The 21200-nt window shown below is 44.8% G+C and overlaps 1 protein-coding gene across 1 annotated transcript in view; it reads left to right on the top strand.

Annotated features, from left to right (window-relative positions):
- The first annotated feature begins 10866 nt into the window (after positions 1-10866).
- Positions 10867-21200, top strand: part of Cers5 (ceramide synthase 5) — a 34351-nt gene continuing 24017 nt past the window's right edge. The window contains 1 exon segment of the mRNA XM_045153100.1: positions 10867-11072. Coding sequence (XP_045009035.1) covers positions 10876-11072 — 197 coding nt within the window. The 5' untranslated portion in view covers positions 10867-10875.

Raw genomic sequence — 21200 nt, 5'->3', positions numbered from 1 at the left:
GGAAAGTATAAATGGGATTTTCAAGATATTCGGGATACTATGAAAAAGCCAAACATAAGAATTCAGGGCATAGTAGAAGGAGAAGACTTACTCCGAAGGCATAGTAGGCACCTTCAACAAAATCATAGAAGAAAACTTTCCCCAAACTGGGAAAGAGGTGCCAGTGCAGATACAGGAATCCTTTAGAACACCAACCATGCAAAACTTAGAAAGAACCTCTCCTTGCCATATTATAATCAAACTACCAAACACACAAACCAAAGGAAAAATATTGAAAGCAGTTAGAAAAGCCAAGTTACCTACAAAGGCAAGTCTATCAGGATTACAGCAGATTACTTAACAAACTTTAAAAGCCAGAAGGGCTTGGAATGATGTATTCCAAGTTCTGAAAGATAACAACTGTCAACCAAAATTACTTTATCCTGCAAAGCTATCCATTCAAATAGAGAAGGCAGGGTGTGGTGGCGCACGCCTTTAATCCCAGCGTTTGGGAGGCAGAGGTAGGAGGATCACCATGAGTTCGAGGCCACCCTGAGACGACATAGTGAATTCTAGGTCAGCCTGAGGTAGAGTGAGACCCTACCTCAAAAACAAACAAAAAAAAAGTACCAAAGGACAGTATGATTAGAGTAGTAATTTACAAGAGGTGGGAGTCTGAGTTAACACTAAAGAAAGGAGGAAGCGTGATCATGGAGGGAGGGGAGAAGGTTGATGCTTGAGAACTGTAAGCCAGTTCTGTAGAGAGATGAATAAGACCTAGCATGGTAACAAGAATTTAGGGAAAGTAAGAGGATAATACAAAATAAGCAAGAATAAATTGCCTTCAAGAGAAATTATAGGCTGGGTGTGGTAGCACACACCTTTAATCCCAGCACTCAGAGATACAGAGGTAGGAGGATTACTGTGAGTTCAAGGACACCCTGAGATTACATAGTGAATTCCAGGTCAGCCTGGGCTAGAGTGAGACCCTACCTTGAAAAAAAGAAAAGAAATTACAGAAAGAACAACTATTGCCTCTATGAAGTAGCAGATTAATATACAAAGTTAAAAGAAAGTCATAAACACATATCTTGATAAAGGGAATGGGCAAGGATCTGAAAAGATTTGCTAGAAAATACTAAGAGTCCAAGAGAGGCTGAAAGTAATAATAGATAAGGCAGGCTCTGAACATGTCACAGGAATTGCTCTCATAGTACTCAAGGACTGCTTTTGAGATTAGAACAAGGATGGTAAAGTGATGCTAGAATTGAGGGTCAGCATAACGGAATGAGAAGCAAGCCAGGAGAGTATTGGGGATTCAGGGTGTTGGCGACAGGTAGCTTTAGCTGAGAGACCATGAATTGTCCACTGGAAATGGAAAGGAAATGGAACCATAGGAGGCTTACTGAGCAGAAAAGAATGTGAGGAGAAAAAAAGAGGGAAGAGCAGTCCCTCACCCACATAGCATCTCAGAGGGCGTCTTCAGTGTACAAAGGGAGGCTCAGGTGACTTCTGCATCATGTCTCCTCTCAGGCTCATGGCCATTCTTTCTGCCAAGGTCCTCAGGTATTCTGCATGTCCTGGGCATCTATGGGTGGGCGTAGCCACATCTTGCCTTCTTGGTACTGCCACTCTTTCTAAAGAGCTTTTTGTCTTCCCCTAGTCCTCCACAACCTAAAGACCGTCTCGGTCTTCATGCTTCCTCAGCCATTTCTTCCTCGTTAAAGACTCCATGCCGGGCGTGGTGGCGCACGCCTTTAATCCCAGCACTTGAGAGACAGAGGTAGGAGGATCGCCATGAGTACGAGGCCACCCTGAGACTCCATAGTGAATTCCAGGTCAGCCTGAGCTAGAATGAGACCCTACCTTAAAAAAAAAAAAAAAAAAAAAAAGAAGTTAACCTGGCAAAGTGACAAGGCCAGTAATCCAGCACTTAGGTAGCTAAAGCAAGAGGATTACTGAAAGTCAGAGGTCACTCTGGACTTAATTCATGAGTTCCAGTCCAGCATGGGCCACAGTGTGAAACCCTGACTCAAAATTAAATGCTAACTAAAATAATTTCTCCAAAACTTTGAGCTATCCACCTCACCTCATTGTCAAGGGCATAGCAAGCCTATGCCTATGAATTTGTCCTCCCTTTTCCCTTTTTGTTTGTTCATTTTTGTTTTTTTTTGAGGCAGGGTCTCACTGTAGCTCAGGCTGACCTGGAATTCACTATGTAGTCTCAGGGTGGCCTCAAACTCATGGTGATCCTCCTACGTCTGCCTCACGAGTGCTGGGATTAACGGCGTGCACCACAACGTCCAGCTCCTTTGCCCTTTTTATTCAGTCAAGGACCCTAGCCTATGGAATAGAGTGCTGCCTACATTCAGGATACTGTTCCTCTTTAGTTAAACCTCTCTGGAAAAGTCCCCAGACACACCCAGAGGTGTGCCTCTTGTATAATTGTCAAATTGATAGAAAATTAATCACCCAAGGACCTTAGCTCCTGGTGATTCTCTGGTACTCCTCAATCACCTATTTGCTGCCACTACTAGAAGGTTTCTGTCTTTTTAAAAATATAAATTATACACACACACACACACACACACACACACATACATATATATATGTATGAGATTTGAGAGAAAGAGAGAGAGAAACATGGCACTCAGAGACAGAGTGAGTATGGACACACCAGGACCTCCTGCCACTGCAAACTCTAGACACATGTGCAACTTTGTGCATCTGGCTTTACATTGGTACTGGGGAATCAAACCTGGGCCTTCAGGCTTTGCAAGCAAGTGCCTTTAACCAGTGAGCCATCTCTGTAAGCCTCTTTTTTTAATTAAAAAAAATTTTTTGTGCAACAATTTCAGGCTCCTCTACCCATGTTAAAGACCTCTATAGAGGGCTGAAGAAATGGTTTTGTGGTTAAGACGCCTGCAAAGCCAAAGGACCCATGTAAGACAGATGCACAAGGGGGCGCATGTAACTGGAGTTCATTTGCAGCAGCTGGAGGCCCTGGTGTGCCCATTCTCTCTCTCTCTGTCTCCTAAAGAAAAATATATTTTTTAAAATACCTCTGTAGAGAGAAGATCACTGAGAAGTCTTTAGTGGGACTGTATGTTGCAAACCGAAGGGTCAGTGAACAGAAAAACCTCCCATGCTAACCCAGAAACGTTGGCAAAGAGCCCGCTAGAAGAGGGTGTGGCACACTCTGGATCAGATTGTAATTCTACCCATTACAGCCTGTATAAGCATGGCCTCCAGTTCCATCGATCACAAGCCGCACGTTCCAGCAGTTGTAAGCTCCTTGCTGAGTCACTGGAGAGCACCTCACGCCCTGTCCAGGGTGAGAATCAGGATCCTCCAGAAATCACAGAGGGTTGTCTTACTGAGAATGGGGGTTTCCAATAGAAGTCACCTGAAGCACTTGTGACTGGAGCAAGGCTTCCTGAAGCATGAGTCATGGCTTGAGTATTGTCTGTGGTTGGTGGTCTTTGCAGCTGGATGTGTTTTCCTCAAGGCATCCAGACAGTGCTCAGAGGAGCTAGGAAGTCATGGTAACACACCAAAAGATCCCCAAAAGAGGGGTTGCTCAGTTGCAGCTCCTCACTCATGACAGCAAGCATAAGGGAAGGATCTGAGAGCCTGCGATGGCTTTTGTTTTTTGTTTTGTTTGGTTTGGTTTGGTTTGTCTTTAAGTTTCTATTTAAAAAAAAGATTTTATTTTTATTGATTAGAGACAGAGAGAGAGGGAGAAAATGAAACAGAGAGAGAGAGAGAGAGAGAGAATGGGCACACCAGGGCCTCTAGCCCTTGCAAATTAACTCCAGATGCATGCGCCACCAGCTGCATCTGGCTTACGTGGGACCTGGAGAATTGAATTTAGGTCCTTAGGTTTCACAGGCATGTGCCTTAACCGCTAAGCCATCTCTCCAGCCCATTGTTTTGTTTTTCAAGGTAGGGTCTCACTCTAGCCCAGGCTAATCTGGAATTCACCATGTAGTCTCAGGGTAGCCTTGAACTCATGGAGATTCACCTGCCTCTGCCTCCTGAGTGCTGGGATTAAAGGCAAGCACCAACATGCCCAGTTTAACAGTTTAGTTTATTTGAAGTAAATATTAAAGGGTGCTTGCACTGGGCCTGGTGGTATATGCTTTGTTTGTTTTGGTTTTGCGAGGTAGGGGCTCCATCTCGCCCAGGCTGACCTGGAATACACTTCTCAGGGTGGCCTCAAACTCATAGTCATTCTCCTGCCTCTGCCTCCTGAGTGCTGGGATTAAAGGTGTGTACTACCACAATGGGCTATTTTGTCTTTTTTAAAATTTTAATTTAATTTAAATATATTTTTATTATTAAAAAGAGAGAGGGAGAGAATAGGCACACCAGGGACTCTAGCCACTGCAATGAATTCCAGACATATGTGACATCTTGTGCATCTGGCTGACATGGGTTCTGGGGAGTCAAACTTGGGTCCTTAGGCTTCGCAGGCAAACGCCTTAACCACTAAGCCATCTCTCCAGCCCTATTTTTGTCTCTTTTATGGCACTCAGAAGGCAGAAGTAGGAGAATCACTATAAATTTGAGACCAGCCTTGGACTAAGAGTTCCAGATCAGCCTGGGCTAGGGTAAGACCCAACCTCAAAAAATATATAAACAAACAAATGAGTGTTTACAGACTAAGGATGTAGCTCAGTCATATAGTGGTTGCTGAGAATGTATTCTCCAGTACCACTAAAACAAACAAGCAAAAAACCTTAAGGACTGGAGAAATGACTCATCAGTTAAAGGGACTTGCTTATAAAGGGTGCTTGAAATAAAGACCTATCATTAACATTCTTTTGTTTTTCCAATTTTTATTTATTTGTGTGAGTTAAGGACACCACCAGGGTCTCTTGCCACTGCAAAGTAATCTGTCCAGCTTTATATGGATGGCTTGGGAATTGAACCCAGGCAGGCAAACTTTTCAAGCAATTACCTTTAATTGCTAAGCCATCTCTCTAACCCTAACACTAACATTCTTTTTTTTTTTTTTTTTTTTTTTTTGAGAGTGACAGACACAGAGAGAAAGACAGATAGAGGGAAAGAGAGAGAGAGAGAATGGGCATGTCAGGGCTTCCAGCCCCTGCAAACGAACTCCAGACGCGTGCGCCCCCTTGTGCATCTGGCTAACGTGGGACCTGGAGAACCAAGCCTCTAACCGGGGTCCTTAGGCTTCACAGGCAAGCGCTTAACCGCTAAGCCATCTCTCCAGCCCCCTAATACTAACATTCTTGACATTATTATTTTTTTTTTTTTTCCAGAGGTAGGGTCTAGCTCTAGCCCAGGCTGACCTGGAATTCACGATGTAGTCTCAGGGTGGCCTCAAACTCATAATGATCCTCTTATCTCTGCCTTCTGAGTGCTGCATTAAAGGTGTGCCACTGTACCTGGCCTTCTTGACATTAGTTAATTTTTTTAAGTTATTTATTTATTTGACAGAGAAAGAGAGAATGGGAGCACCAGGGCCTCCAGCCACTGCAGATGAACTCCAGACACGTGAGCCCCCTTGTACATCTGGCTAATGTGAGTCCTGGGGAATCGAACCTGGGTCCTTTGGCTTTGCAGGCAAATGCCTTAACCACTAAGCCATCCTTCCAGCCCCTTCTTGACATTATTGAACAATGTCCAGCCCCTGGCCAAATACTGTTAAGGGAAAGCTGTTTTTGTTTTATTTTTGTTTGTTGATTTGTTTTTGTTTTTCAAGGTAGGGTCTCACACTAGCTCAGGCTGACCTGGAATTCACTATGTAGTCTCAGGGTGGCCTTGAACTCTTGGCAATCCTCCTACTTCTGCCTCCCGAGTGCTGAGATTAAAGGTGTGTGCCCATGCCCACCCAGTAATTTTTTTTTTATGAGAGAGAGAGAGAGAGAGAGAGAGAGAATTGGCACTCCAGGGCCTCCAGCCACTAAAATTGAACTCCAGGTGCAGGTGCTATCTTGTGCGCATGCGCAGCCTTGCATGCTGGCGTCACCTTGAGCGTCTGGCTCATGTGGGATCTGGAGAGTCAAACATGTGTCCTTAGGCTTCACAGACAAGCTCCTTATTTGCTAAGCCATCTATCTGGCCCACTTATTGCTTCTTTATAAAAAGAAAAAAGGAAAGAAAAAAAGAGGCCAGGTGTGGTGGTGCACGCCTTTAATCCTAGCACTGGGGAGGCAGTGGTAGGAGGATCACTGTAAGTTCAAGTCTGCCCTGAGACTCCATAGTGAATTCCAGGTTAGCCTGGGCAAGAATGAAACCCTACCTTGTTAAAAAAGACTGGGCGGGGGAGAAAGAAAAGAAAGAAATAAAAGAAGAAAATAAAGGAGGAGGGCTGGAGAGAAGGCTTAGTGGTTAAGGAGCCTGCCTGCAAAGCCAAAGGACCCACATTCAATTCCCCAGATTTCACAAGGTGGCACATACATCTGGAGTTCCTTTGCAGTGGTTGGAGGCCCTGGCACACCCAAACTCTCTCTCAAATAAGTAAATAAATTTTCTTTTTTGCCAGGTGTGGTGACGCACGTCTTTAATCCCAGCACTTGGGAGGCAGAGCTAGAAGGATCACCTTAAATTCAAGGCTACCCTGAGACTACATAGTGAATTCCAGGTCAGCCTGAGCTAGTGTGAAACCTTACCTGGTAAAAACAAAAACAAACAAACAAAAAAAAAAATCAAAGTTCATGAACCCCATCCACAAACCTCCTGAAATCAGAAACTCTGTTTGGACCCAGAATGTATGTAACAAATTCCTTCCACGTAGGAAATGGGACCAGCTGAGCTAAAACAAACCTTTTCCCTTATACTTCAGAATGGCTGTTCCATGATGTACTCTTCCCTTGAACCTTTAATTCTTTTTTGTTTGTTTGTTTGTTTGTAGGTAGGGTTTTACTTTAGCCCAGGCTGAACTGGAATTCACTATGAAGTCTCAGGGTGGCCTCAAATTCACTGCATTCCTCCTCCCTCTGTCTCCCAAGTGCTGGGATTAAAGGCATGCACCATCACACCTGGCTGAACCTTTAATTCTTATGTGAGCTTCTTGCTAGTTGTAAAGTTACCTCATCTGCTGTCTTCAGGCCACAGTAGAGACTTAGTTCTTTTAATTTTTTTTTTTTTTTTATACAGATCATTCTGGTTAGCCTCTGGCAGTTAAACTTGTAGCTAGGCTTTAATAGACACAAGGTTCAGGGTTCTCAGGCAATTGAGGGACAATGTAATCTTTTGAATGTGCCTAGTGTATAGCTTCCCTCCTTGTTTATATACACTCACACAAAGTTCAATGTTCACTCTGAGTACTTAAAATTAAGGTGGTTCATAAGACAAGGACTCAGGGTTCTGGAGTCTGAAAACTTTCTACTTACTACCTCTTATATGAGCTTGAGAGAGCTGTTTGGCCTCTCTGGCCTTCAGCTTACTCCATAATTTTATGGGCACAACAGTATTAAATTTATAGAATGAAGGAGTAAAATAACCTGTGCAAAATTTTTCTTTACAGTCTCTGGAACATAGTTAACCTCATTAAACAATGGCTATTCTTTATTTTTCTTTTGCCTTCCTGCTTTCTTCTATTCCTTTTTCCCTATGTAGAAAAAGGTATCTTATTGGTTTATTTTTTATTTTTTTGTTTATTTTAATTTTTATTTTTTGGTTTTTCAAGGTAGGGTCTCACTCTGGTCCAGGCTGACCTGGAATTAACTCTGTCATCTCAGGGTGGCCTTGAACTCATGGCAATCCTCCTACCTCTGCCTCCCTGAGTGCGGGGATTAAAGACGTGCACCACCACGCCCAGCTTTTGTTTATTTTTATTTATTTATTTGAGAGTGACAGAAAGAGAAAGAGGGAGAGAGAGAGAGAGAGAGAGAGAGAGAGAATGGGCGCGCCAGGACTTCTAGCCACTGCAAATGAACTCCAGACACGTGCGCCCCCTTGTGCATCTGGCTAAAGTGGGTCTTGGAGAATCGAACCTCAAACCTTAGGCTTCACAGGCAAGCACTTAACTGCTAAGCCATCTCTCCAGCCCTATTTTATTGTTTTTGGAGACAGGGTCTCACACTGTAGCCAGGTTAGCCTTGAACTAGTAGCATTCCTTCTGCCTCTCAGTCTTCCAAGTATTGGTATTTAAAGGTGTGAGACACGTCTGACTACTCAAAACTTTTCTTAGAAGTATGTATAGCCTATCACATAGGCAAAACCCGGGGATAGAATCTTTGTGCTTTATCAGAATAAAGCTCAATATTGTTACACTATAGCATACAAAGTATCTCATCATTGTGTCCTTACCAGGGGCAGGGTCTCATGTAACCAGAACTGGCTTTGATTTTGCTGTGTAGCTAAGGATGACATTGAACCCCTCATCCTCCAACCTTCACCTCCAAAATGCTGGATATTAAAATAATATTTTGGGCAGACATGGTGGTGCATGCCTTTAATCCCAGTACTCAGGAGGCAGAGGTAGGAGGATTGCTGTGAGTTTGAGGCCACCCTGAGACTACATAGTGAATTCCAGGTCAACCTGACCTACAGTGAGACCTTACTTCAAAAAAAAAAAAAAAAAGGGAATATTTTGGGCTATGGAAATGGCTCAGCAGTTACAGGCACTTTCTTGCAGTCTAAAGACCTAGGTCCTATTCCTTGTAAAACCAAATGCATAAATGCATAAAGTGGCACATGTCTAGAGTTTTTTTGCACAGGCAAGGGGCCCTGGCACATCTATTGTCTCATTATTTCTCTCTCTGTGTCTTGCTCATAAATAAATGAGAAAAATTTAAAGGATGCTGTAGGGGCTGGAGAGATGGCCCAGGGGTTAAAGGCTCTTGCTTGCAAAGCCTGATCTAGGTTTGATTCCTCAGTACCCATGTAAAGCCAGATGCACAAAATGGCACATGTGTCTATAGTTCATTTATAGTGGCTACAGACCCTGCCACACCCATTCTTGCTCTGCGTGTGTCTCTAATAAATAAATAAACAAAAGAATAGCTTTTTTTTTTTTAATTTAATTTAAAGGAGGGCTGGAGAGATGGCTTAGCGGTTAAGTGCTTGCCTGTGAAGCCTAAGGACCCCGGTTCGAGGCTCGTTTCCCCAGGACCCACGTAGGCCAGATGCACTAGGGGGCACATGCGTCTGGAGTTTGTTTGCAGTGGCTGGAAGCCCTGGCGCGCCCACTCTCTCTCTATCTGTCTCTTTCTCTCCCTCTCTCTCTGTCACTTTCAAATAAATTTTAAAAAAAAGAGAGAGAAAAAAAAAAGGAGAAATGGCTCAGTGGTTGAAGGCACTTGCTTGCAAAGTCTAACAGCGAGAGTTTAATTCCCCAACACCCACATAAAGCTAAATGCATGAAGTGGTGCATGCATCTGGAGTTTGTAGCAGCAAGAGGCCCTGGTGTGCCCATTCTCTGTCTGTTTACTTGTAAATTATATATATATATTTTTTAATTTTTTTTTTTTTTTTTGCTTTTCAAGGTAGGCTGACCCGGAATTCACTATGTAGTCTCAGGGTGGCCTTGAACTCACAACAATCCTACCTCTGCCTCCCAAGTACTGAGATTAAAGTCATGTGTCATCATGCCTAGATAAATAATTTTTTTAATATATTTTTAAATACTTTATTTTTATTTATTTATTTGAGAGAGACAGAGTTAGAAAGAAGGAGGGGGGCATCCAGCTACTGCCAATGAACTCCAGACACATGTAGCATCTTGTGCATCTGGCTTACGTGGGTCCTGAGGAATCAAACCTAGGTCCTTTGGCTTTGCAGACAAATGCCTTAACTGCTAAGCCATCTTGCCAGCCCTAAATATTTTTTTTATTTGAGAGGGATAGAGGCAGATAGAGAGAGGAGGAGAGAGAATGGGCACATTAGGGCCTCCAGCTGCTGCAAATGAACCCCAGACGCATGTGCCACCTTGTGCATCTGGCCTACATGGATCTTGGGGAATCAAACCTGGGTCTTTTGGCTTTTCAGGTAAGTGCCTTAACCACTAAGCAATCTCTTCAGTCCTATTATTATTACCATTGTTATTATCATTATTATTTTGGCTTTTCCAGGTAGGGTTTTACTCTAGCAGAGGCTGACATGGAATTAGTCTCAGGCTGGCCTTGAACTCATGGTGATCCTAGTATCTCAGCCAGGCATGGTGGTGCACACCTTTAATCCCAGCACTTGGGAGGTAGAGGTAGAAGAATCGACATGAGTTCAAGGCCAACCTGAGACTACACAGTGACTTCTAGGTCAGCCTAGACACTAACCCTCCTCCACACAAAAGGATACTTTAAGGTGCTTTTTTTTCCCCCCTGAGATAAAGCAAGGATAACTTAAGGGCTAAAGCAGAGGGGGAAAAAAAGGATGGAGATCAAGGAGGTGCATAAAAGGGAGGGAGAGATTGAGAATAAGAACGCTGTGGTAAGAGTGCCTAAGTAGGCAGGACCAACTGAGATGGATGGCAAGACAGCCAGGCTGGGAGCGGGAATGGATCTGAAATATGCAGCGCTGGGAAAGAGGAATGTGTCCAGAGGGAGTTAGGCAAGACCCGTGCGTCCAGACCTTCAACAACAACAACAACAACAACAACCTCTCCAAAAAATAAATAAATAAATAAAACCCGCCAGGGCTAGAGTTTAGGGGGTCTGATGTGGGCGGGGCTTGGGCTGCCGAGGGGCGTGGCCAGGAGGGAGCGGGTGAGAGGGCGGCTTCGGGCCGCTAGGCGGCTCCTGCGAGCCGCGTCCAGGGAAGAAGCGGGCGCGGAGGCGAGATGGGCGGCGAAAAGGCCGGGCCTGCGGTGGGGAAGAAGGGGCGGGGAGGGGGTGGCGGCGGCAGTCGGGGCCGCCTCCCAGCAGGTTCCGTTGGCCGTGGCGGCAGCTGAGGCAGTGGCGGCGGCGGCCGCGAGGCGGGCGTAAGATGGCGACGGCGGCGGCGGGCGCCCTGGGTCTGCTGTGGGGCTGGCTGTGGAGCGAGCGCTTCTGGCTTCCGCAGAACGTGAGCTGGGCCGACCTGGAGGGCCCGGGCGACGGCCACGGCTACCCGCGCGCCCGGCACATGCTGTCCGTGTTCCCGCTGGCGGCCGGCATCTTCTCCGTGAGGCTGCTCTTCGAACGGTGCGTGAGCGCGCGGGGGTCCGGGGCGGGGGGCTCGGGAGGAGCGATCGGGGGTCCCCCGGGGAGCCGCGCCGGGCGGGGAACGTCGACCGCCCCCCCCTTCCTCCCCCCCCTCTCCCAGAAACCGAGCGGAAGGGAAAAGCCCGGAAGTCGGCGCCGGAGGAGCCCGGACGGCCGTGGGGATGCTCGCAGCGTGGCCGAGGCGTCTGCGTGCAGAGCGCCGAGTGTGGGGCGTGGGCGAGTGAAAGAAGGTGGAGGGCGGCGTCGAGGCACCCCGTACCCCCGCGCGCCCCTCAAGTTTATGTCCAAAGCCCGAGTTGCTTGGGGATCGTAGAGGCCGCCCCTCCCTCCCGCCCGTCTCCGACTGTCGGACGGAGGAGTTGAGCTCTGGCCGTGGACCCTCCTCCCTCCCTCCTCCGTCCCCCCCACCTCGTGGAACAGGAAGAGACCCGGAGAGCCAGAAATCACTGGGGTCGTGGGAGATGAGAGGTCGATGCGAGAGCATCGGACGTGCTGAGCTACAGCAGTGCCTTCGTGAGGAGCTCAGACCTTTGTGAAAGAAGACGCTTTAAGCTCCTGAGAGTCGAGGGAAGCAGGAGTCGTTAGGCCCCAAGCCCTGATTTGTCAGCTTGTGCACGTTTGCTTTGTTGGAGGGACAAGAAATGTAGCTGGGAGAGGGGTGCTGTGAATCAGGCTGAGGCTTTCACAGTTTTGGGGAAGGTGCCTGAAATGCAAGGAGGGGTCATCTTGAAGAGATATGCCTCGAGAGCTTTATCAGAGGGGCAGCTTTATCGAGCCAGCTTCTAAGGTTCAGAGAATCCCAGCGTTGTTTCTCCAACCATATGCTCTTGATAAAACTTGGTGAACTTACTTTGAATGGTGGGCCCTTATCTGCTGTACAAAAGATAGTCACTGAGGATTTGGTGTGATTTTATGAAGGTGGATTTATAGCCGTGTGTGATTTTGATCAAGCTTACTCAGAATCCAGCCAGGAAAGGTTACTTTCTTCGGAGTTCATGAGCTGTCCATCTTACCTTTACAGCAGAAATTACTGAAATTCAGGAATGCCCTTTCTAGGATGGAAATGTGGTTTAGATAAAATAATCCCCAACTGTAAAATGTTTTGGATTACTTCTTGGATTGTCCTACAAAAATTATCTGCATACATGTTATTATGTGAAGCTAGTCATCATTCCTCCACACTCATAGTTTGTTGTCATTAAAATGCAAAACTAAACATTTTTTTTGATAAAGTAAATGAAATCCAAAGACCTAATAAATACCTTTTCTGGGTCCTTAGTAACTTATGTTGCAAATTTTTCTAGTAATTATAATTACAGTAAGTATTGCTGAGTGGAGGCACAAATCAGTCTCTCAGGAGTAAACGAGATCCAGATATTGTTTTCCTAAGTATATGTACATAAGAGCTGAAAAAAGGAAGAAAATGTATTGACTATAAGGAAAAATAGTCCAAGACAAAAAAAAAATATTGCCATAAAAAATTCCTTAGTTTTCTAATAAATGTTACCAATTTCGTGACTTCCCCATGTTAGTGGTAAAATAATAGCATGTTGCTCATAAGCAGTAATTGCATAAAAACGTATGTATTCAGATCCAAAGAGGGGTCCTCTCCACTGATGGCTGAAGACCTCTGTGCCCTGGTAGAATCACTGGAAAGGATCCTTTACCTGTGGGAATTCTATCTGAATGTTTCTATGGTGCCCAGTGTCAGGGGAGTACAGCCGACGGGAATACTCAGCTGCAAGCACTCTGGCGTGGTATTTCTTGGCTAGTAAGGTTAGACACTTTGTTTGTTCTTAGAAGAGTTTAGCCCTAGAAACAGTCTTGAGGTTTTTTTTCTCAAAGTAGTTCGAAATGACTGCTCTCCTATGTGCCAGTCTTCCATAAAGGGAATAGAAGCCACTTTTAGGGTATCATAAAAGCCTATTAAAATATTGAGAAATTAGCTTTTCCTACATTTTCTCATTGCTCTTTTTCAAAATTTTTCTTTATTTATTTGCAAGCAGAGAGAGAAGACAGACAGAGTGGGCACACCAGGGCCTCCAGCCACTGCAAACTCCAGATGCATATGTCACTTTGTGCATCTGGCTTTATTTGGGTACTGGGGAATCAAACCTGGGTCATCAGACTTTGCAAGCAAACACCTTAACCATGAAGCCATCCCTCCAATTCTCATTTCTCTTTTTATTTATTTATTTATTTATTTTGGTTTTTTCGAGGTAGGGTCTCACTATAGCCCAGGCTGGCCTGGAATTCACTATGCAGTCTCAGGATGGCTTCGAACTCAGCATTCCTCCTACCTCTGCCTTCCAAGTGCTAGGGTTAAAGAAAGGTGTGTGCCACCATGCCCTGCCATTTTCTGATTTCTCAAACTCCACCTATTTAGTTTCTAGAACAACTCCTATAATAATTATAGACTACTAAGAGGTGGACTCAAACTGGACATGGTGGTACACACCTTAATCCCAGCACTAAGGAGTCTGGGATAGGTAGATGACAGTTTGAGGTTAGCCTGGGCTAGAGTGAGGCCCTGTGCCCTCCCTCCAATAAAGAGGTAGACTCTAACCTCCTTTTACAGACAATTAAAGTAAGTCTTAGAAATAGCTTAGCAAGAGTTGAAGTCTAGTCCTATAGTAGAGCACTTACCTACAAAGCTCAAGGTCCCGGATTCAGTCTCCAGCACTGCAAATAATAATTATGTTTTGCCATATGTAGGTGTGGTGGTATATATGCTTGGGAAATAGAGACAAGAGAATCAAAAGTTTGAGGTTGGGGGATGGAGAATTGGCTTAGTGGTTAAGGCATTTGCCTGCAAAGCCTAAGGACCCAGGTTTGTTTGCCTAGTATGCATGTAAGCCAGATGCATAAGTTGACACATGAGTCTGGAGTTTGTTTGCAGTGGCTAGAAGCTTTGCTGTGCCCATTGTCTCTCTCTAATAAATAATGAAATACATTTTATTTATGGTCATGTTATCTCTATCAGGCTTCAGTTGTTTTGTTTTTTTTTTTTTTGGAGGGGGGACAAGTCCTACAGACTAGCCTTTTGGTTTTCAAGGTAGGGTCTCACTGTAGCTCCAGGCCGACCTGGAATTCACTATGTAGTCTCAGGATGGCCTCGAACTCACAGCAACCCTCCTACCTCTGCCTCCCAAGTGCTGGGATTAAAGACGTGTGCACCCAGCCCTGCTTTTTTGTTGTTGTTGTTGGGGGGTGGCAGGTAGGGACTTACTCAAGCCCAGGCTGACCTGGAATTTACTATGTAGTCTCAGTGTGGCCTCGAACTCATGGCAATCCTCCTACCTCTCTGCATCTCGAGTGCTGGGGCATGCACCATCCCACCCGGCTGTCCTTTTTTTTTTTTTTTTTAAATTCATCTATTTGTTTGGGAGAGAAAGTGAATGGGTGCACCAGGGGCTTCAGCCACTGCAAACTCTAGAAGCACATGCCACCTTTTGCATCTGTCTTACATGGATCCTGGGGAATCGAACCTGGGTTGTTTGGCTTCGTGGGCTATATTTCAGTTTTCTTTTAACCATCTTTCAGGTGCTAAAAGTTAAAAAAAAAAATCGGAGGCAGGGTTTGCCATGTATCTTTAGCTATCCTGATACTCATTCTATAACCTAGACTAGCCTCAAACTCATGAGAAATCCTCCTTTCTCAGCCACCCAAGTTTGGGGTTACAAATAGGAACTACCACATTCAGAGTGGGTACTGGGGAATTGAATCTGGGTCACTGGGCATGACAGGCAAGTGCCTTAACCTCTGAGCCATCTCTCCAAACTTCTTTTCCATTTTCTTTTTAAAATTTTTTTATTAGTTTTCTATTCTGCTAGTACAGGCAGTTTGGTACCATTATTAGGCTCATCTGTGACCTACCCCCTCCCCATTGGCCCCTCCTTGTTGAGGTATATGGGTCGTGCATTGTGGAGTTAGCCCACAGTTATTGGTACGATAAATGTCTTTGTATATCATGACCCAACATGTGGCTCTGACATTCTTTCCGCCCCCTCTCCGCAAAATTTCCCTGAGCCATGTTGGGTTCATTTTTGGTCTGCTTTAGTGATGAGGTGTTGGGGGCCTTGGGGCTCTAGCTCTCTGATTTGGTAGGAGTTGATTTTTCTCTATGTTGATCTCCTTCCCCCTTGTGCTGGTATCAGGTTCACCAGGAAAACAGCACCCTTGCTTGTTTCGCCAATTTTCCTTAGTTTCAGCTGGGGCCCTTTTGAGGTATGATGGGGTGGCTCTCTCCTTAGGATCTGCATCTATCTGAAAAAGAGAAGCAGATTCTCCAATGGAGAGTAAGTTAGCACCAGGACAAATGAGATAGCCCTTAATTTTTTAATAGAGAGTTTAATAGGTGTAGGCCCTCTTGTAGCCCATGATTGATGTTGGAGAGTGGTCTTATGTTTGGATATGGTTCTGACTTGTTTCCCAGCTCCAGCTATGGGTCTCGTACCACTGAGGGGATCAGTTAGCCGAATCAAGAGCAGTTGGTTCCTCACCATGGCTGTGTGCCACTATTGCACTTGTGTGGGCACATTGTTTCAGTTTCAGTTGCTAAAATATGTTGATGCAACAAAATATGTTGATGCATGCAAAACTTTACCTTTAGAAGAAAAAAAAACAAATGTTTATAAATACTAAAAACAAAAACAAAAAACAAAAACAAAATAAAACATGTGCCACCCTACCCAGAATATAAAGCTTTCTTTTTTTTTTTTCCAAGTTTTTTTCAAGGTAGGGTCTCACTGTAGCCCAGGCTGAGCTGGAATTCACTGTGTAGTCTCAGGCCTCAAACTCAGCGATCCTCCTACCTCTGCCTCCAAAATCTTTGACAGAGAAAGAGGGAGAGAGAGAGAATGGACGTGTCAGGGCCTCCAGCCACTGCAAATGAACTCCAGACACATGTGCCCCTGTGCATCTGGCTTACATGGGTCCTGAGGAATCAAACCTGGGTCCTTAGGCTTCACAGGTATGCACCTTAACCGCTAAGCCATATTTCTCCAGCCCCATAAGCTAGCTAGCTTGCTTGCTTGCTTGCTTGCTTGCTTTCTCTCTCTCTTTCTTTTTTTTTTTGAGGTAGGGTCTCTCTCTCTCTGGTCCAGGCTGACTTGGAATTAACTATGTAGTCTTAGGGTGGCCTTGAACTCATGGAGCTCCTCCTACCTTTGCCTCCCCAGTGCTGGGATTAAAGGCGTGCGGCACCACGTCCCGTATTTTTGACAGGCCAGTTCTTCTCCCAAATCAGTTACAGCATTGTGGCCCAGTATTATTAGTAGGTTCTCCAAAAGAGACAGGTGTGAGGAGGGATGGCATAGCTGCTGATTGGAATGTGAAAGACAGCTCATTCCATGTGTCTCTGAAGGTATGCTGCTGGCCATTATTGAATTGTAAATCACAGAATTAAATACATTTGCAGAGCCAGCACAGTGAGATTGGGAAAGATGGCCACATGGCCCTGCTCTTAGTAAAAGCTGGGCTGGCACTCAAGAAGGCTGAGGTAGGAGGATCACTGAGTTGCATGCCAGCCTAGTGAATTCCAAGTCAGCCTGAGCTAGAGCAAAACTACCTCGAAACAAACAAACAAAAACTACCCAGCCCAGACAAATGGTTTAGCCATTAAGCACTTGCCCGTGAAGCCTAAGGACCCCGGTTCAAGGCTCAATTCCCCAGGACCCATGTTAGCCAGATACACAAGGGTCTCACACACATCTGGAGTTCGTTTGCAGTGGTTGGAGGCCATGGTGCGCCCGTTCTCTCTCTCTCTCTCTCTCTCTGTCTCTTTCTCTCTATCTGTCACTCTCAAATAAATAAATAAAAATAAAACAAAACAAAAAATACCCAGCTGAGAGAGGTGGCACACGCCTTTAATCCCCGCGCTCCAGAGTGGGTGAATTCCGGGTCAGCCTGGGCTGCAAGACCTTACCTTGGAAAAAAAAAACAAACTTTAAAAGCTTGCCTCTTAATAAGTTCCAGGAGCTGAAGAGATGGCTCAGCATTTAAAGCTCTTGCCTGCAAAGCCTAACAACCCGAGTTCAGTTCCCCAGTACCCACATAAAGCCAGATGGACAAAGTGGCACATGCATCTGGAGGTCGTTTGCAGTTGCTAGAGGCTCCAGTATACCCATTCTCCCCGCCGCCCCCCCCCCACACCCCCGTGGCAAATAAATAAAAATATTTAAGCCAGGTATGATGGTAGACACCTTTGATCCCAGCACTAAGGAGACAGAGGTAGGAGGATCATCATGAGTTCAAGGCCACCTTTGACACTACATAGTGAATTCCAAGTTAGCCTGGCCTAAAGTGAGACCCTACCCTGAAAAACCAAAAAAAAAAAAAAAAAAAAAAAAAAGTTCCAGATGGTCAGAAGCCTTCTGTGTCCCACTTGTCAGAAAACTTTTCCCCAGCCCTTCCTTCCTATCTTTCTTTTTCTCTTTCCTTCCTTCTTTTCTTTTCTTTCTTTCGTGTAGTTTTTTAAGGTAGTCTTGCTCTAGCCTAGGCTGACCTGGAATTCACTATGTAGTCTCAGTTTGGCCTTGAACTCAAGATGATCCTCCACTTCTGCCTCTATAGTGCTAGGATGAAAGGTGTGCACCACAATGCCCTTCTTTTTTCCCCTCCCCTCCCTACTGCAGATGAACTCCACACGCATTTGCCACTTTGTGGATCTGGTTTTACATGGATACGGGAGAATTGAACCCCACTGGTTACCCTTTGCAGGCAAGTGCCTTAACTGCTGAGCCATTGCTCCAGACCCCAAATGTGTGCTTCCTATAGAGCAGGAGGGGAGATTGACCTATTTTACTTCCTCTCCAGAGGCATCTTTTTTTTGGGGGGGAAGGGGATGGCAAATAAAAGTCTACTTCTGGGCTGGAGAGATGGCTTAGTGGTTGAGCGCTTGCCTGTGAAGCCTAAGGACCCCAGTTTGAGGCTCAATTCCCCAGGACCCACGTTAGCCAGATGCATAAGGGGGCACATGTGTCTGGAGTTTGTTTGCAGTGGCTGGAGGCCCTGGCACGCCCATTCTCTCTCTCTCTCTCTCTCTCTCTCTCTCTCTCTCTCTCTCTCTATCTGCCTCTTTCTCTGTGTGTCACTCAAATAAATAAATATAAACAAACAAACAAAAATTTTAAAAATGTCTACTTCTAGTGAATCTACCAAGCCTTAACCATTTTACACTTGAATCTAGTCTAATTCAATTTTTTGAGAAGTTAATTGAGATATTAGTACAAAAGAAATTAATCACAATTGGGGCTGGAGGGTAGCTTAGTGGTTAAGGTGCTTGTCTGCAAAGCCTAAGGACCCAGGTTCAATTCCCCAGGACCCACATAAGCCAGATGCACAAGATGGGGCATGCGGCCGGAGTTTGTTTACAGTGGCTAGAGGCCTTGGAGTGCCCATTCTCTCTCTCTCTAATAGATAGACAAAAATAAAATTAAAAAAAGTTAATTACAACCATTTCCAAAACCAAAAAGTGAAATGAGTTTTCTTAGGTAGAATAAGTTTCTGAATTATCTGGAATTATATATTGCCCATTACAGTAACCACCACTACATGTGGTCTTGGGTTTTCAAATGTGACAAGTCAGAGTTGAGATGAGATGTACAAAGTACACAATGACTTTCAAAAACAAAAGAAAAATCTCAGTTTTTCTTTTTAAGATTTTTACTTATTTGCAAGCAGAGGGAGACAGAGAGAATAGGCACACCAGGACCTCCAACTACTGGGTCCCTAGGCTTTGCAGACAAGAGCCTGAACTACTCAGATATTTTATTTTATTATTTTCTTAAAATATGTTATTTGTCTTTTTTAAATACTTATTTGATAGAGAAAGAGGGAGAGAGAGAATGAATGGGCACGCTAGGGCCTCTAGCCATTGCAAGCAAACTCCAGATGCGTGCCTCCCCTTGTGCATCTGGCTAACGTGGGTCCTTTGGCTTTGCAGGCAAATGCCTTAACTGCTAAGCCATCCCTCCAGCCCAATTTTATTGTATTTTTATTTTTGTTTTTTTTGAGGTAGGGTCTTGCTCTAGCCCAGGCTAACCTGGAACTCACTATGTAGTCTCAGGGTGGCCTCAAATTTATGGCAATCCCACTACCTATGCCTTCCAAGTGCTGGGATTAAAGGTGTGTGCCATCCATCCGGCCTAATTTATATAATATATATATACACACACACATATATATACACATATATATACATATACATACATATACACACACACACACAACACTGGCTTTTCTTATATATTTATTAATTTATTTGAGGGAGAAAGAGAGAGAATGGCACTCCAGGGCCTCTAGCCACTGCAAACAAACTCCAGATGCCTATGCCACCTTGTGCATCTGGCTTATATGGCTACTGGGGAATGGAACCTGGGTCCTTACACTTTGCAGACAAATGCCTTAACTGCTAAGCCATCTCTCCAATCCTCTTTCTTTCTTTTTTTTTTTTTTTGGTTTTTCAAGGTAGGGTTTCACTCTGGCTCAGGCTGACCTGGAATCCACTATGTAGTCCCAGGGTGGCCTCGAACTCTCAGCAATCCTCCTACCTCTGCCTCCCGAGTGCGGGGATTAAAGGTGTGCGCCACCACGCCCGGCTCTTTCTTTCTTTTTAAAAAGATTTTTTTTAAATTTACTTGAGAGAGAGAGAGAGAATTGGCTTTCCAGGGCCTCCACTCACTGCAAACAAACTCCAGATGCATGTGCCAGATTGTGTATCTGGCTTATGTGGGTCCTTTGGCTTTGCAGACAAATGCCTTAACTGCTAAGCCATCCCTACAGGCCCCACTTTTTTTTGAGACAGAATTTCATGTTGCCTGGAGTTGCCCTTTCTTTATCTTCCTGCTTCCACCTCCCAAGTGCAAGGATTACAGTTATGCACTACCTTGTCCAGCACATGTATCTATTTTGCTAAAAAATAAACTTAAGGGGCTGGAGAACTGGCCTAGCAGTTAAGAATTGAACCCAGGTTCAGTTCTCCAGGTCCCATGTAATCCAGATGCACATGGTGGTGCATGTGTCTGGAGTTCACATTCTATTATATCTGTTTTGGAAATCCAGGATTTGTTTTGTTTGTTTTTCAAAGTAGGGTCTCACTGTAGCCCAGGCTGTAGTCTCAGGTTGGCCTGGAATTCATAGCAATCCTCCTACCTCTTCCTACTCAATGCTAGAGCTAAGGGCATGTGCCACCACACCTTTCCAAATCCAAGATTTTGGTTTTGGTTTTTTAAGATAGGGTCTTCCTGCCGGGCGTGGTGGCACACACCTTTAATCCCAGCACTCGGGAGGCAGAGGTAGGAGGATCACCATGAGTTCAAGGCCACCCTGAGATGACAGAGTTAATTCCAGGTCAGCCTGGACCAGAGTGAGACCCTACCTCGAAAAACCAAAAAATAAAAAATAAGATAGGGTCTTCCTGTAGCCCAAGCTGACCTGTAGTCCCAGGCTGGCCTCAAACTCACATCTGTCCTACCTCTGCCTTCCAAGTGCTGGGATTAAAGACATGGGCCACCATACCCAGCTTGGGGGTCCCAAACTAAATCAAATTGTTATAATTATGTTTAATTTTTCTTAGAGAAATTTCTGATCTTAGACTGAAATTGGTTAACTTGAATTTCTGTGGATTCCACATAAGTCAGTAATCTTTTGCAAGGGATAATAGAACTGCTAACAGGAGGCATATTTCCTTGAAACATTTTATTTTGTTGATTGTTGTGGAGACGGGGTCTTATTCCAGCCCAGGCTGGCCTGGAACTCTAGGTGACCCTCCTACCCCAACTTCCCAAGTGCTGTTATTACAGGTGTGAGCCACCATGCCTTGTGAAGCACTTCACCTTGTACAAATGATTTTATATATGAATTCATTAATTCATTGAGAAAGGGCCTCTCACTGGAGAATTTCTTGCTCCCTATTTGCCTCCTTCTCTCTCTGTCTGTCTCTCTCTCAAATAAATAAATAAGTAAATTAATTAACTAATTTAAAGAAAGCCAGGAGGAAAAGAAAGTTTAAGAAAGAGGGTTTGGTCTATAACAGAATACAGCACTACTGAGTTCAGAAACACCCATTGTTCTCACCATAAGTAGATCACCGATGACTGCAGCAGT

The sequence above is a fragment of the Jaculus jaculus genome, chromosome 6 (genome assembly GCF_020740685.1).
Source record: "Jaculus jaculus isolate mJacJac1 chromosome 6, mJacJac1.mat.Y.cur, whole genome shotgun sequence".
In the NCBI taxonomy this organism is placed as follows: domain Eukaryota; kingdom Metazoa; phylum Chordata; class Mammalia; order Rodentia; family Dipodidae; genus Jaculus; species Jaculus jaculus.
Note: the sequence above shows the minus strand (reverse complement) of the source record. Positions and strands in the feature narration are given on the sequence as shown.